The 16,773-nt window shown below is 37.1% G+C and overlaps 1 protein-coding gene and 1 long non-coding RNA gene across 3 annotated transcripts; one reads left to right on the top strand and one right to left on the bottom strand.

The window, feature by feature from the left end:
- Positions 1-893: 893 nt before the first annotated feature.
- On the bottom strand, positions 894-8,613 carry LOC139496218 (uncharacterized). 2 transcript variants are annotated; one of them, XR_011657568.1, is made up of 3 exons: positions 8,426-8,613; positions 1,181-8,207; positions 894-962 (listed from the first exon to the last, which is right to left on the bottom strand). XR_011657568.1 is itself a non-coding variant. In XM_071284694.1 (2 exons), the coding sequence occupies exon 2, from the start codon at positions 7,923-7,925 to the stop codon at positions 1,470-1,472; it is 6,456 nt and encodes a 2,151-aa protein (XP_071140795.1). In that variant the 5' UTR covers positions 7,926-8,207; positions 8,426-8,613; the 3' UTR covers positions 894-1,469. The 2 variants fall into 2 exon arrangements, 1 of the variants encoding a protein (XP_071140795.1); XM_071284694.1 differs by having other exon boundaries at positions 894-8,207.
- A 2,404-nt stretch (positions 8,614-11,017) lies between these two features.
- Positions 11,018-16,081, top strand: LOC139496217 (uncharacterized). The gene is made up of 3 exons (XR_011657567.1): positions 11,018-11,149; positions 14,859-14,951; positions 15,647-16,081. It is a non-coding gene; the product is annotated as an uncharacterized lncRNA (long non-coding RNA).
- The last annotated feature ends 692 nt before the right edge of the window (positions 16,082-16,773 follow it).

Raw genomic sequence — 16,773 nt, 5'->3', positions numbered from 1 at the left:
CTACAGCTAACAATACTTTTTGTTTCCATTTAAAAGATAGTTTAGAGACGTTCTCAAATAGAAACTATATGTACATAGTACAATATATATGGTTACTTTTAAAAACAAAATATTAACAGAAATGAATGAGGAATATGAACTTTCCACCAGACAAGAAGATGAATGAATGAATGAATATTTTATTTGCGAAAGCATAAATAATATGCTATGGCAATACACAAACAAGTATATACAATGTGACAATACAACAGATAGCAGAGAACAATACTTAATATAATAAAGGTACAATTAATTCACAATACATGATCTAATTTTCCAAGCATATTTTAGATAGTTACAAAGTTTAATTGTGATTGATTTTGATTTTGCTTGAAGTAAATGAAAAAGTTTAAAATTATTTGGCCAAGAACAATAATATTTTGGCAAATGTTCTTGTCTCACAATTCTGTAGGCTGGACATACAAGTACGAAGTGGTATTCATTTTCAATACAAGCCATATTACAGCATTCACATAGACGCATATGTCTAGGAATATTTTTATATCGCCCTAATTCCAAATTCAGTTTCAAAGTACCACTTCTCAATTTTGTAAGTAAGTTACTATTAATAAAAAAATCTAAATAATTCTCTATTACAAAGTCTGTTTTGAGGTGTTTATAAATACACAGTTTTTCACAATCATTTATTGATGCATACAAAGTTTGTAAATACTGGTCCTTTATACGAGTTTTTATAACATCTAACTGTATATTTACATAATTCTGTGCAGTCCAAACATAGTTCAAACCAAGATTAAACAATAAATCACGAATATGCTGAGCCTGACTCAGCTAGTATAACCATGGGATTGTATCGCAATCTCGGCAAATTATAAAGAATAACAACTTGTGAGTGAAGCTTGTAGATTATAATTCCACCAGAAAGAATACAGGAGTTTACAGAGTGTGTAATGTTTGGTAAACTGAAAGAAATAAAAATACAATATTTTACAATATGTACGAAAGAAATATATGAATGTTCAATGCAATAATAATATCAAGTCAAAAACGAAAGTAGAATTCTCAGTTCAATTCATAGAAATAAACAATTACAGTTCGTATTGTTGAATAAACGTGGAATCCAAGTTAACGGAATTAACGGTATATATATTTAACAGTTTATAATTGATTTGAAACGTACTTGACGGTGATTTGTCACAATATCCGCAGGAGCAGTTTTGTCGTGGCATCCATTTGCAATAGACCGGTGAGGAAGAGAAAGTAAGCACTAGTGAAAATACGGAGAAGTTCAGAGTATTTCCGGAAAATACGGATGTCTAAAAATCCAATCAAATAGACTATACAATGAATATAATTGCGGATGTGATACAGAATACTCCCCGTCTGAAATCTACCTGATATCACTATTATTCCATAAGATATAACACATATGAATGTCACTATATAAATCCAGAGATATATACATATATTTACACAGGAGTGTTCTCTATGAGAAGAATCATGTCCACGATAGGGCGTGTGTAGGTTGTGGCTTTTCCATTAACGATAACTCGCACTTCTGCTTTTCGGACATGTTCGTCTGAACTTTTAAATGAGTTCACTATAATTCCAACGGGCCATTGGGTACGGCAAATGTTTTTGTCCTTAAGAAGAATGACGTCTCCTTCGATGAGATCACGGCGATCTTCGGTCCATTTTCGTCGTTGTTGTAGTAACGGCAGGTATTCCTTCCTCCAACGGGACCAGAAAACACTGACCAGAGCCTGTACTCGTCTCCATTCGGCAAGACAGAGATCTCGTTTGTCGAATTCCCCAAGATGGTCTGAAGTGAAAACGTAGTCAGTTTTCTGTGTCAATAACATAGCCGGAGTTAATATTAACGGATTCTCTGGATCTGTTGATACCGGTACCAGAGGTCTAGAGTTCACTATTGCTGAAACTTCTGCCATTAGTGTGTTAAGCACGTCATGCGTAAGGCTTCTTCCGGCTGCATTTAGAAGCATAGAATCAAGAATTCTTCTGGTGATACCAATCATTCTTTCCCAGGCTCCACCCATGTGGGACGAATGCGGCGCATTGAAGATCCAAGTTGTACCAGAACTGTACAAAAAGTTCTTGAAGGGTCCATCTTCAACGTTGATTGAATCAATCTTTAAATCGTCGATTGCTCCAATAAAGTTTGTTCCACGGTCAGATCGGAAAATCTTTACTTGGCCTCTTATAGCGGCGAATCTCCTGACGGCGTTTATGAAGGCCGAAGAACTCATTTCCTCGATTAATTCGATGTGAATAGCTCTTGTCACTAAGCATGTGAATAAAATTGCCCAACGTTTGGAGTTGGCGTATCCACCACGTGTTTTACGTGAAACAATTGTCCAGGGTCCAAAGGTGTCTATTCCAACGTTAGTAAACGGAGGTGAAGGTTCAAGACGGTCCTCTGGCAAATCAGACATGATTTGATACTCAGTTTTTCCTCTGAGTTTGCGGCATGTCACACATTTGTGAATAATAGATGAGATTAAGCGTTTTGCTCCTACGATCCAAAATCCTGCGGATCGAATCGCTCCATCTGTGAAATGGCGACCTTGATGTTTTATCTTGTTGTGGTAGTGTCGAACTAATAATGTTGCTACATGATTGCGTCCAGGGACGATCAATGGTTTCTTTTCACGGAGGTTCAAGTCCGATTTTACAATACGGCCTGCAACTCGTAATAGTCCTCGTTCATCCAAAAACGGATTGAGGTTAGCTATCGGGCTCCGCTTATTAATTTGTTCCTGACGTTTTATACAATCTATTTCATCTCCATAAACTTCCTGTTGTGCAGATATTAAGATGAAATTTTCGGCATTTGAAAAACTATCCACAGAAGTCACTGATGATGCCTGTTTTGACCCGTGTAAACGAGAGAAACGTTCCAAAAAGGCTATCGCTCGCACAAGTGATGTCCAGTTGGAGAATCGATTGAATCTATCAGTTCCGATACCTTTATGCTCAGGTGTGGAAAATGTTTTTGCAACATTAACAGTTGCACGGATTTCTCCATCTTCTTCTGGATCTATTAGCTGGTATATATCCTCAGAATTCTTCTGTTCTGAGGAAAGAAGTTGTTTTGGTCCTAATAACCATTCGCTGCTGTGAATTTCATGGGCTTGTACGGACCTTGTTCCCGAGTCTGCGGGATTACGGTGAGTTGGTACATAATTCCATTGACTTGGAGAGCTAAATTTTCTTATTTTCTCCACTCGATTGGCGACATAGATGAAGAACCTTCTTGTCTCGTTACTTATGTAGCCTAGGACTACTTTACTGTCTGTGTAGAATTTTACGGTGTCTATATGTAAATCTAAATTATCCATGATGGTCTGTGTTATCTCGACTGCTAATACTGCAGCAGATAGTTCAAGGCGTGGAATAGTATGACCACTTGTTGGTGCAACTTTAGCTTTCCCAAGAATGAATCCTATGTTTGGTTCACCACTACTGTCGGTCGTGCGTAGATATGCAACAGCTGCTATGGCTTTTTCTGATGCATCAGAGAAGACATGTAACTCCTTTGTGGCGGTTTTGCTCAGATACGGCACGTAGGTACGTGGAATGCGCAATGTTTCGATAGCAATTAGAGTATCTCTCCAAGATTTCCACTCATCTGCTGTCTCATCAGTGAGAGGTTGGTCCCAATCGACGGTTTCTGATACTATTTTCCTCAATAGGAGTTTCCCTTGTATAACCACCGGAGCCAAAAATCCCAGAGGATCGTAGAGACTGTTTATCGTTGATAAAATTCCTCTCCGAGTGATCGGTTTGTTTTCTGATGATAATTGAAATAAAAAGTTATCAGTGTTTACGTCCCAGCTGAGACCAAGACTACGTTGTAGGGGTTTGCTATCGCATTCTAAGTCTAGATCTTTAAGATTTGAAGCCAAATCACTGGCATGAAATGCAGACATAACTTCCGCACAATTAGAGGCAAACTTGTGAAGGCGTAAGTTTCCATATCTTGCTAATGCTTGCTGTGTGTCCTTCATGAGCGTAACAGCTTCCTCTTTAGTTGGACATGACGTAAGACCGTCGTCGACATAGAAGTCTCTTGTAACAAAGCTAGTCACGTGACTGCCAAACTCTTGTTCTGATGCTTGAGCTGCTTTTCTGAGTCCAAGCGTAGCAACAGCAGGTGACGGACTATTCCCGAAAAAATGAACTCTCATGCGGTATTCGACAAGGTTCTCCTGTAGGTCATTGTCTTTATGCCATAAAAATCTCAGGTAATTACGGTGGTCATTTCTGACAACGAAGCAGTGAAACATGTGTTGAACGTCTGCAGTTACTGCGATCATTTCTTTCCTGAAACGCAGCAGTACTCCCAAGAGATCGTTGGTCAAGTCTGGACCTGTAAGCAGGACGCTGTTAAGTGAAACTCCGTTACATTTGGCGGAAGAATCAAACACACCTCTTATCTGATCGGGTTTCTTCGGATGATAAACACCAAACAATGGCAAATACCAGCACTCCTCATGTTCGTGCAATGGTGGAGCGAGCTCTGCATGATTATTGTCCAGGATCTTACTCATAAAAGTAAGAAAGTGTTCCCGCTTAACTGGGTTTCTATTCAAACTGATGTCTAACATATTAGCACGATGAAGAGCTTGTTGTCTGTTGCTTGGCAATGGCTGTCTTGGCACTCGGAACGGCAACGGTGCTACCCAACTTCCTTCCGAGTCTCTTACAAATTCGTTGTCCATCTGCTTCATGAACATTTTGTCCTCATATGACTGTCCAGGCTTGTCATCGTCCCTTGTTTTTTCAAAGAGTGGCGATTGTAGGTCTTTCGTGACAGGGTCTGTGTAGTTTTCCCGGATGTCGAACTTGCTTGTGCATGGTTGAAAGGTTGAAGGTTGTCCTGTAGGCAAAATGTTGGTTATTTTGACATTTAACTCAAGAGGAACATGCTGCTTGTTAATGCAGGTTTCTCCTATCACTACCCAACCAAGTTTCAATTGTTGTGCATATGGAGTTCTGGGTGGTCCTATGCGCTGATCGAGGACATGGTGTGCCTCTATAAGGTCTCTGCCAATTAAGAGAAGAATTTGGCAATTTTCCTCTATTGGTGGAATGCTACCTCTAAGTTCTTTTAAATGAGGGTGATGCATTGTTACTTCAGGAGTAGGTATTTCGTCCCTATTATTGGGAATATGATCACATTCAATCAGTACAGGAAGGTCAAACTTGTCATTACCATTGATTGATTCCATGACGAAACCTCTTCCTCTTTTGCCGGAAGTGACTACTTTACCGGAGCATGTTGATAAAGTATAGTTTTCCGGTTTATCTTTGACGTCGAAAAGATTGAAGAATTCGGGCGATGCTAGTGACCGGTTGCTTTGGTCATCAATGATGGCGTACATGCGAATAACTTTGTACTGGTTATCTTTGTGATAAACATTCACAGGAAGTATTTTAGCACAAGATTTCCCACTATATGTATCTTTGCAGATCTCAGTACAGGTAGAGTTAACTGAGGTTGCCTTAGTTTCAGCCGATTCTATAGGCACCCCGCCGTAGGCTTGCTTAGGCGAGCTAGACTGCGAACTTGTATGTTGCTGTGGTCGAGTGATGTGAAGTGCGGTAGTGTGTTGTTTACTTCCACATTCTTTACAACTTATGCTTGCATTGCAATCCCGGCTTCTATGTGTGGTAGAATCACAACACTTGTAACATACATTGTTTTCTTTCAAAAGACCTTTGCGCTCCTCTATTGACTTGGCTCGGAACGCTCGACATTCATTTAAGGAATGCTTTGTATTGTGCAGAATACAAAGACCTTGTTTGCTGGCGTCTCTAGATTGCTGCTCAACTGCTGTTTTATGAGCACCAACTTTAGTCCTAGGGTAAGGCGTAGACCTTGGCGCAGCTCCTTTTGTATTTGGTGTGGCTTTTGACCCAAAGATGAACCCAGGATCGTTCTTTGTTTTGCTGATTTCCCTGATGTAGGCAGAGAATTCTGTGAAAGGTGGAAAGGCAACGTCATATTTAGCCTTGTATCTTGTAGCCCTTGTGATCCACTTTTCTTGGAGTCCGTACGGTAATTTTTCAACAATAGGATTTATCCCGGACGAGGAGTCAAAATATGCTAGCAAACATCCCAGCTTGGGATTTTCCTTGTGATATTCTATTTCTGATAGAATGTCAGACAGTTCGTAGAGACGTGCGTTGTCCTTATTTGTTAAGGTAGGGAATTTTTCAAGTTTACTCTTGAGAGAGGCTTCCAACATTTCTGGAGCACCATACCGCTCGTCAAGCCTCTTCCATAATCTCTGTATACCTATGGTAGGATTATTAGCGTTCGACGCTCTTATGCTAATGGCGTGTTTAGCAGACTCTGGACCGAGCCACTTGATCAGTAGATCGATCTGTTCTGAGTCAGAGACTTGTAACTCATCAGTCACGTTCTTGAAGCTTGCTTTCCAAGTATGAAATGACTCTGCCCGATCGTTAAAGCTTGTTAATCGGGAGAAAAGCAAGTCCTTGCGTAAAAGGAATCTAGTTATCTCTGATGTAAAGTTGATTTGTTGCTGGTGTGCAACAGGGATCTCTTCTACTATGCCTTGTTTTTGGTGTGAAACAGGGATTTCTTCTATAAAGTCTTGTTTTATGCGTAAGACAGGGATCGCTTCCTTAACACCCTGTTTTTGATGTTCAGTAGGGCTCTCATCTGAAAGACCTAATTTTTGTATGCCGGTTACTAATCCCAGATCTGGGATAAAGGTAACTTCCGGTGACTTAGTATCGGAAGGTAAGACAGCAGATGTCTGTGACAGCAAGTTCAGTGCCGCGGACGGCACGAACGCTGGTGCTTCGTGGCTCAGCTCAATTTTAACAGGAAATTGCTTTTTCTTTTGAGGTGTTGTTACTTCCTTTACAGCTGTTGATACAGGAAGTTTGTTGACAAAATCTTGCACACGCTGGAGCGGGTCTTCCTTTTCGTCAGGTAGTTCGCTAAAGGCTTGACTATCGTCGTATTCCAGGATACGAGCCTCGGCTTCTGCGGCTGCAGCTTCTCTCTGTGCTTCAAGTAGGTTAAATTTGGCTTTAAGCTCGACCTTTTCCCGGCTTACTCGTGCGGCTTCTTGTTGCATTTCAGCCTTCCTGCGCATAGCCTCTTGTTCTAATTGCATCTTTCTGTGGGCAGTCTCATGTTTACGTTGAGCGACTTCTTGCTCCATTTCTGCCTGTTTGCGTGCAGCTTCCTGTTCCATTTCACCTTGTCTGAACAGGGCTTGTTCTTCTAACATTGCTTCCTGTTGTAGGATAATGGCGTGTTGCTCTACAAAGGCTATTTTAGACTTGGCAGCCTCTGCCTTGGCACGCTTTCTCCGTGCTAGGCTTGACATGTCTGACACGTTAGAGCTACCACTGCGTGAGGTTTTCTTACCTTTTGAGGTCTTTGTTTTAGTGGATTTGGACTTTGTTAGAGCGAGGCGATGCTCGTGTAGTTTTTCCATGACCAGTTCCACTTTGGACAGACGAAAATCTAAAGAGAGTTTACACGCATCTATTTCTTTTTGACTCTCAAGTGTTCTGGTCCTTTTCAGAAAGTCAAGGTACTCATCTGTGAGCCTACGATAGTTATTACAGGCTTTAACTAGTTTGTCCTGAGCTGTAAGGAGTTGCTGGAGCTCGTTAGGAGGCGTTGTCACTTCCAATAACTGGGATTCAATGTCTGTCCAGAGAGCCTCTAGTTCCTGACAGAACTTGTCACGTTTTTCGGTAAAAGCTCCTTGCCCTTTTTCCGTGAGGTCACGAACTCGCCTAGCCTCGGGAATTTCATCTGAATGAGATGTATTAGACGGATTTTCTAATATTTCAGGGACATCTCCTTCTTGGGGCTGTACCTCTTCTTGTTGTTCCTCATGACTGGGATCCATGTTGACTCAACGTTGTTAGGTTGCTGTCGAGTATACACAAGATATGTAGTCCACTGTCAGTGTGAAGGTATGTACGTTGCTACGTTGTCGTTCCTTGTCTGGATATGTAAAGACAGGTTGTCGTCAATTTACTATGCTGAGCCTGACTCAGCTAGTATAACCATGGGATTGTATCGCAATCTCGGCAAATTATAAAGAATAACAACTTGTGAGTGAAGCTTGTAGATTATAATTCCACCAGAAAGAATACAGGAGTTTACAGAGTGTGTAATGTTTGGTAAACTGAAAGAAATTAAAATACAATATTTTACAATATGTACGAAAGAAATATATGAATGTTCAATGCAATAATAATGTCAAGTCAAAAACGAAAGTAGAATTCTCAGTTCAATTCATAGAAATAAACAATTACAGTTCGTATTGTTGAATAAACGTGGAATCCAAGTTAACGGAATTAACGGTATATATATTTAACAGTTTATAATTGATTTGAAACGTACTTGACGGTGATTTGTCACAATATCCGCAGGAGCAGTTTTGTCGTGGCATCCATTTGCAATAGACCGGTGAGGAAGAGAAAGTAAGCACTAGTGAAAATACGGAGAAGTTCAGAGTATTTCCGGAAAATACGGATGTCTAAAAATCCAATCAAATAGACTATACAATGAATATAATTGCGGATGTGATACAGAATAACGAACACTAGACGCCCAGTTCTTTTTACCATTGTTTGCATCTTCTAATAAAAGTTGATAAACATCATAAACAATAGGTGGCTTATTTACAATAATATGAAGCCAATATTTCAAAATAATTTGTTTTCTTGAGACATACATAGGCAAATGACCTAGTTCACCACATAAAAAACTTAAAGGACCATTTTTACCTAGTTTTAAAACAAATCTACAGAAACGGTTGTGTATTTGCTCTATATCATTTGCACGGTGAAAACCCCATATTTCAGATGCATAGTTCAATACGGAACCAACCATACTATCAAACAGTAGACATTCTTGACTTGTGGATAAAAACACATGTTTTAAAGAGTTCAGAAGTGACGAAAGCGCTCTTGATCCCTGTTGAGATAATCTTTTTTGGGTATGTAAGAATTTTCCATTATAATGAAGTAGCATACCTAAATACACGTAAGAGTCCACTATCTATAGTTCTTTACCTTCATACATGAAACTGAAGTTAGCTGGTTGCCATCCATTTCTAAAAACAACAATTTTGGTTTTGTCTGTATTTACCTCAATGTTCCATTTCTTACAATAGATTGATAGATTATCTAGTAATTTTTGTAACATTTCGGGAGACTTACTGAACAATACAGTGTCATCAGCGAAAAGAATTAAGTATATTAGAAAACCATTGAGTTGTACAACGTCATCACTAGCATTTACGGACATATCTTCTATAATATCATTGATGAAGAACAAAAATAATAAGGGAGACAATGGGTCCCCTTGTTTTACACCAAGTAAATTGTTAATTGCGTCCGAAAGTAAACCACCAGATCTAACTCGTAGCCGGACAGACGAATAAATAGATTTGATCATATTAACGAATTTGCTACTGACACCATTTTGTAGAAGTTTATATAACGAATTTGCTACTGACACCATTTTGTAGAAGTTTATATAATAAGATCCGTCTGCTTAGTTTATCAAATGCTTTACGGAAATCCACAAAGGTACAAAACAGTTTCATTTTATGTTGCAGGACATGTGTAATAATTCCATGGATAACAAAAATTGCATCTATAGATGAACGGCTTGGTCGGAATCCAAATTGATTATCAATTAATTTTTCCTCGTCTTCTGACCACGCCAGTAAGCGACTTGTTAATATAGACGTAAATAGTTTAGATAAGACACTTACTAATATAATAGGTCTATAGTTGTTTGGGTCCGTTAAATCGCCACTTTTCGGAACTGCAATAACAAGTCCTTCTGTCCAGAGTTCAGGAAAAATCCCATTTTCAAATACATTATTAAATAGTGTTTTTGAGATCGGCGCAAAAAATAGTGGACCTGCTGAGAACATTTCACCTATAATTTTGTCGTTACCCGCACTTTTTCCGGATTTCAATTTGTGTATTGCTTTAATAACTTCTTCATCAGTAATTTCAGAATCTAAAAAGTCAACGTGGGATTCACTTATTTGTATATTATTTAGTAAGTCTAATACTTCGTTGCAGATATCTGGTGGGCTGTCCCCAAGAATAGTTTCAAAATGGTTAAACAGTACATCATTGTCTACTACACAGCGTGATTTAGTCTTAGGTTTGATGGTTGACCAAAATTGCTTAGGATTCGTTTTGGCAGTTGTACATAATTCAATTCCTTTCCGACGCTTAAACCTTGCCCTGGCTTGTCGTTTCGCTTTGTTAAATGAATTTCTGGATGAAATATAGAATTTTCTGTTAATATCTGTCGGATGACGCAGAAAAGTGTTCCGAAATTTATGAAAGTTCTCTCGTTCATTAGCGCACTTTTCATCAAACCATTCATTGTTTTTACGAATGTTATTCTCATTTTCACTTTCAAAACAGATCTTCCGAAAACTTCAAAAGCACTGTTATAAAGTATTTGAGTTATCTCCCTTACCGAATCATTGACCTCGTCCAAGGTAGAGATATCATTCACTAGTGAAAGCAATCTGTCTTGTTGATTATGTAGTAATTGGATATAATCAGTGTTTTTATTGTTATCCCATTTAATATACGTGTGAACTTTTGGTATATTGTGTGACGGACGATTGTTCGTAAAATCTAGTTCAAAATAAAGTGGCGAGTGGTCTGAGAACTCGTTCAACTGTAACACTTCAAAATTACTAATTAACTGGTAATCACAAGGAGAAACAAGTAAATAATCATTAACACTTCTTCCGTTAGATGTACAGAAAGTGAAATTACCGTGTTTGTCGTTTCCGAGTCTTCCATTAGCTACCGTGAGACCAGTGTCATAACACATCTGTAAAAGTTTACGACCAAAAGAATTGACGAATTTGTCCATAGAGCACCTATTTGAAATAATGGGGTTTTGCACCTGCTCAACACTCTCAACATATTTATCTAAATTATCATACCTATGATCATATAAAGATTGAAAATTCTATCAATTTTACGTGGAAGCAGTGGTGTCACATTTTAATCCTGATCATTATAGTGTGTTTAGTGTCAATTGGCCTAGGATTTACTGTTACTCGTTTCACTATTTGTGGTAAGGAAACGTAGCAGTATTTAATTCTTTAAAATGGTTGATTTTGGGGCCTTTATAGCTGACTATCACGTATTAGCTTTGCTTATTATTGAACAGGGACGAAAGATACCAAAGCGACAGTCAAACTCATAGATCCAAAACTAACTGAGAACGCCATGGCTAAAAAAGACAAACAGACAAATAATAGTACACAAGAAAAAACATAGAAAACTAAAGACTATGTAACACGAATCCCACCAAAAACGGGGGTAATCTCAGGTGGTCCAGAAGAATAAGCATATTCTGCTCCACATGTGGCACCCGTCGTGTTGCTAATTTTATTACAAATCCGGTAAAACGTCTAATTTGGTAGGTCACATTCGTGAAAAGGGAAGCGGATTGTAATTACGACATTAGGAACATATCCGATATCATCTGCTAAACGGTTATTCCATAACGGTATAAACCATCTCGTGATGGCGTCCGTAACATTCATGAAGGGAATCATGATGAGTCATAGATGTTATTTCTGTGTCATCTGGTCTCTTGTGGAGAGTTGTCGCATTGGCTATGATTCCAAATATTCTTTTTTATAATCAAATGCATTAGAGAGTCCGTAACGATATTGGCATCGACAGAAATTTAAACTTTCTCTGGCAAACATCGACAGGCATATAGAGTTATCTTCAAGGAAATTAAGATTTACTGAAAAGCAAGGTAACTTGTTAGTAAGTCATCAAATATAGTACAAATTATTGTATCCCAGCCTTCGCAGTGTCTGTTTCGAGGCTTTTCAAATTTCGTTATTCAAAATTTACGATGCCCTTTCAGTGATAAAGCTTAATTTTTGAATGTTATCTACGTTTCTCAAATAGATAAACTACATTGTAGATGGAAGGCAACACGTTGCTTCTACTTAAAATTAATATGCTTTTATTCCAGTGACAGTCCAAATTTCCCGCTGCTTATCAAGTGCAACCTTCTTTGAAGAGCAGACCTACTATATTAATGATGACCGTTTCAAAATAACAACCCTTTTAAAAGAGCTATATATAGATTGATAGTTTAAAAATACAAAACTTAAAAGGGCAGAAAAAACTAGGGGTTCGTGTGCTTGGTTTTGTTATATAAGATATAATTGTAAATTTGGCGGGAAATAAATCTCTCTATAATATTTTACACTTAACATTGGCGCCTTTAAAAAAATATAAAAAAAGGATGAAAAAAAAAATAAAGAGCTTATTAAATTTTCAAAGATGACATTTGAAACTATATGTAATCAAATTATGGAAGTAAAGTAAGGTTTAAGGAGGTAGACCTAGGTTAAGGGAAATAACTCTTAAAATCATCAGTACGTTTGTGTCAACCATTTTCAAAAATATATTCTAAGCTTCTAGGTTACATAGATTATTTTCAATCTGTTTCAGGTAAATGCTTAAAATACATTGATGAACTTGACTTTTACAAACGCTTAACTGATTTAAAGAGTTATCTCCCTGAACCAAGGTCTACCCCCTTAATGGAGACAATTTTTTTAATCGCAAATCATAGATAAAACCAGAGGATTCACCATATCGTGTAAGAACTTAAAAACAAGAGGAGAGAACATAATTAAGGTAGATAATAAGTATATATTTCATTAGATATAATTTTCTTATACTTTGCCAAAATGAACATTTTACTATGCCTTTTCCAAACATAAAATATAAAGTGTTGGTAACCTTTCTATTTTTCCAAGCTATGAGTCGTTGATAGATTGTATAGGAAAAAACACATTTGTGTGCTTTAAAAAAAATATGAGTATACATTGTGTAAGATAGGTTTCAAAATATGTTTTAAGAAAATAAAAAGAAAAAAATGGTGCCAACGAACTTGTTTTCTTGCTACAAGTAAAAATTGAAAATTTCCCTATCAGTCCAGTATATATATATATATGTCTTAAAGAGTTATCTCTCCTTCAATGGCTTATTTAAGAAAAAAAAATGATTCTAAAACACAAGATTTGATATTTGATCAAATATGAAAATTGCTTTGATAGATTTTTTAATGAAAAATCTTATTTGTGTGCTTTAAAAAAATATGAGATAAAATTAAGACATAAATTGTGGAAAATAGGTTTCAAAAGATGTTTTAAGAAAATAAAAAGAAAAAAATGGTGTCAACGAACTCGTTTTCTTGCTACAAGTAGAAATTAAAAAAATCCCTATGAGTCTAGGGTACATATTTTACTAAAAGAGTTATTCAATGGCTTTAAAAAAAAAATGATTCTAAAAACACAAAATTGATATTTGATTAAATATTTAATGTTATACAATAAAAAAAAAACAAGTTTTCTTTATATAAATAAACAGTCATATTTTTGTCCATCTGACATGTCTGATGAGTTAAACCTTTTTCAACTGATTTGTATAGTTCGTTCTTATGTTGTACTGTTATACCACTGTCCCAGGTTAGGGGGAGGGTTGGGATCCCGCTAACATGTTTAACCCCGCCACATTATTTATGTATGTGCCTGTTCCAAGTCAGGAGCCTGTAATTCAGTGGTTGTCGTTTGTTTATGTGTTACATATTTGTTTTTCGTTCATTTTTTTACATAAATAAGGCCGTTAGTTTTCTCGTTTGAATTGTTTTACATTGTCTTATTGGGGCCTTTTATAGCTGACTATGCGGTATGGGCTTTGCTCATTGTTGAAGGCCGTACGGTGACCTATAGTTGTTAATGCCTGTGTCATTTTGGTCTTTTGTGGATAGTTGTCTCATTGGGAATCATACCACATCTTCTTTTTTATATTACACATAAGTTGCAAATCTGTCTCCAAATGTACAGATTTGGGCAAATAACTATAACCGTTTTGTACAATCCAAGCTGGCGGTATGCCATCAATCTACACCAAAAAGCTGTTGTATGTATGTTATGTATCTTCTTCCTTTAGTAGGAGCACCACAATGGGTTATGGTGTAAGAAGGAAGTCATTCAACACAATGTATCGGTACAGATTCATTTTGAACATTTGCTTATCCAGTTTCCCAGCCTGGCCGTGACGGGTCTTACTACCAGAAAGTTAACCTTCCCAAAAACAATAAGTACAATGTAATAAAGCATACGAACACACCCAATCACCTGATTCGATCATCCTCAAAAATTATAAAAATCCATAATATAAAAAAAAAATTATATACAAATTATAGGATAAGGTCACCCCGGTAGCCGCACAAATGCATAGACAACGAACGGTAAACCGGAGAGGACATACATGGAATCCAAACCGATACCGCTAAATGCCCAGCTATATTCCTGGTAGAGGAAAGCCAAAAATTCTACGATAAAGGATCTCGGAAAGAAACTATCGATCCATTAAGGGAACAGCTAAAATCCTCAGACATCAAGTAGATTGGTCTGATAGTTTTCCACATGGAAATTACTAATGGATCCCATTTGACTACATGTCTCAAACAAACCTGAAAGTATCTGCAGAAACCTTCCTCAACAAAAAAATATAATCCATATCATAAAATGTACGATGTAAGGATAATAATATTTATCCATGAAACCAATTTGACAGATCAATTTAAATGATGTTGAAGGATTCTCTCTGCAAATATTTTCACATCCGCTCTCATCGGCATGCTCGACTCAATCTGTTACATGCTTGTTAAGGAGGTTCTAGGTAACAAATCCAACCTTGTGATAATAATGAAGTAGACAATATGTGTTTGTTCTCTATTCAAGGACACTTCAGCTGTAAGCAAATCCAGCAGATAGCAAGCATAACAAAGACACTTAGTGAAATTCAGACAAAGACAGCCGATATTACTAGACAAGGTACTGTCATGAAAATATAACTTTATTAGTTAAATTAATCAGCAGCAAACTAAACACACCAGAAAGACAAACAATCGGAGGACAAGAAGTTGTATAACCATATATTACATGTTGATTGATTCTTTAAGAAAAATAACTTATACAGTCTTTGGACTATTTTCTCGCAGATGAAATTAGAGATTTGACTCATAAATGTCATATCTTTTTTTTCAGTTCTAACTAGACAATAATAAGGACCAGCTGAAACCAACCTCCGATTTCAGGATTTTTTTCGCTGCGTTGGAAACTCATGTGTAGCCTTGAACTGTATCCTGCTCTTGGTCTAATTATTGTTTCTTTGACACATTCCCCGTCTTCATTCGTAATTTTAGTATTTTTATTTCCGAAATTCCCCGTAATCTCGATTATTAACTGGTTGACTTAATAAATAAAAAAAAAAAAAAACAGATTACCGTTAACGAAATGAACAGGAGAATGATAAAAAGAAAAGCAATCAATTCAGAATATCGGATTGATAGAAATACATTCTTCTAATGATATGTACGCTTGTTTGACTGTATGTACTAATTTGCACGTACCGTAAGGACACATACAGGATATAATTATTTGAATGATATATTTTGCATGTACTTTTTTCTTCTTTTTTGATGCATTGCACTTCCTTTGAGTCAAATCACCGATTTTTATTTTTTCAGTTTCAGTAACGATGTGCCTAAAAGAATACGCAACATCTTCACCGAATAAAACTATCCGGTTTCCAGACGTTAAAGCGATATCAGGAATTACTGAAATCTCGGAATTCAGACTTCAAAATAAAGGTGTTTACGTTTGTAAATACCCAGGACTATATCTCATTTCAGTAACCATAGTTTCTGAAACGTATAATGCGCAGTTCATGTTGTGTAAAAATTCAGATCCCAAAATAAATGGATTGGTTTCAAAACATCCCCAGCAACAGTTTGACTCAAGTCACTTTGAACACGCTGTCACAATCGTTGCTGCATTCCAACTAGATGTTGGTGACAGTATCAGAATTGTTGTAGGGACCCAAATTATATATATTGCTCCATATGGTTCTTGCCTTACAATTGTTAAACTAATGTAAAATATCATGGGTATATTTAACTAAAAGTGTGTCCTTTCATTAAAAAAAAATACGACCGCATCATGTTTGCATGATATTAGTGTAATGAATAATGTCGATAGTCAAGAAGAAACAGTTACTGTTGATCTTACACGTTAAGCCGTGGTGGTGTCCTGGAATGGAGTAAACAAAAAAACAACGTTTTTTTACCCTATATCCCGTAATTGTGTCCATTATTATTTTTTTTCTACAAACTCTTTCCTGACACTTCTACATGATTTCATAAAAACGTACTAATATTGATCTGCTATTCACTGATGGTTGCCAAAAAAGATACGAAAGATACCAAACGGACAGTCAAACTCATAAATTGAAGATAAACTGACAACGCCATCGCTAAAAAAACAAACTAAAAACAAACCGACAAATAACAGCACACAAGGCACAATATAAAAATCTAAACACTGAGCAAAACGAACACCACCAAAACATCGGGGTGATCTCAGTTGCTCCGGAAGGGTAAGAAGCCCCTGCTCCACATGTGGCAATGTCGTATTGCTCAGGATATTACAAATCTGGAAAATAGTATAATTCGATATGTCAAATTCGTGAAAAGGGAAGGGGGTTGTAGTTACGACATAAGGAACATATCCGATACCATCTGTGAAACCGTTGTTCCATAACGGTCTACCAACTTGTGATACCGTCCGTAAAATTAACGAAGGGATGATTTCAACT

This window comes from Mytilus edulis, chromosome 11 (genome assembly GCF_963676685.1).
Source record: "Mytilus edulis chromosome 11, xbMytEdul2.2, whole genome shotgun sequence".
Lineage (NCBI taxonomy): Eukaryota > Metazoa > Mollusca > Bivalvia > Mytilida > Mytilidae > Mytilus > Mytilus edulis.
The sequence above is the reverse complement of the archived record's forward strand: the minus strand, read 5'-3'. Positions and strand labels throughout refer to the sequence as shown.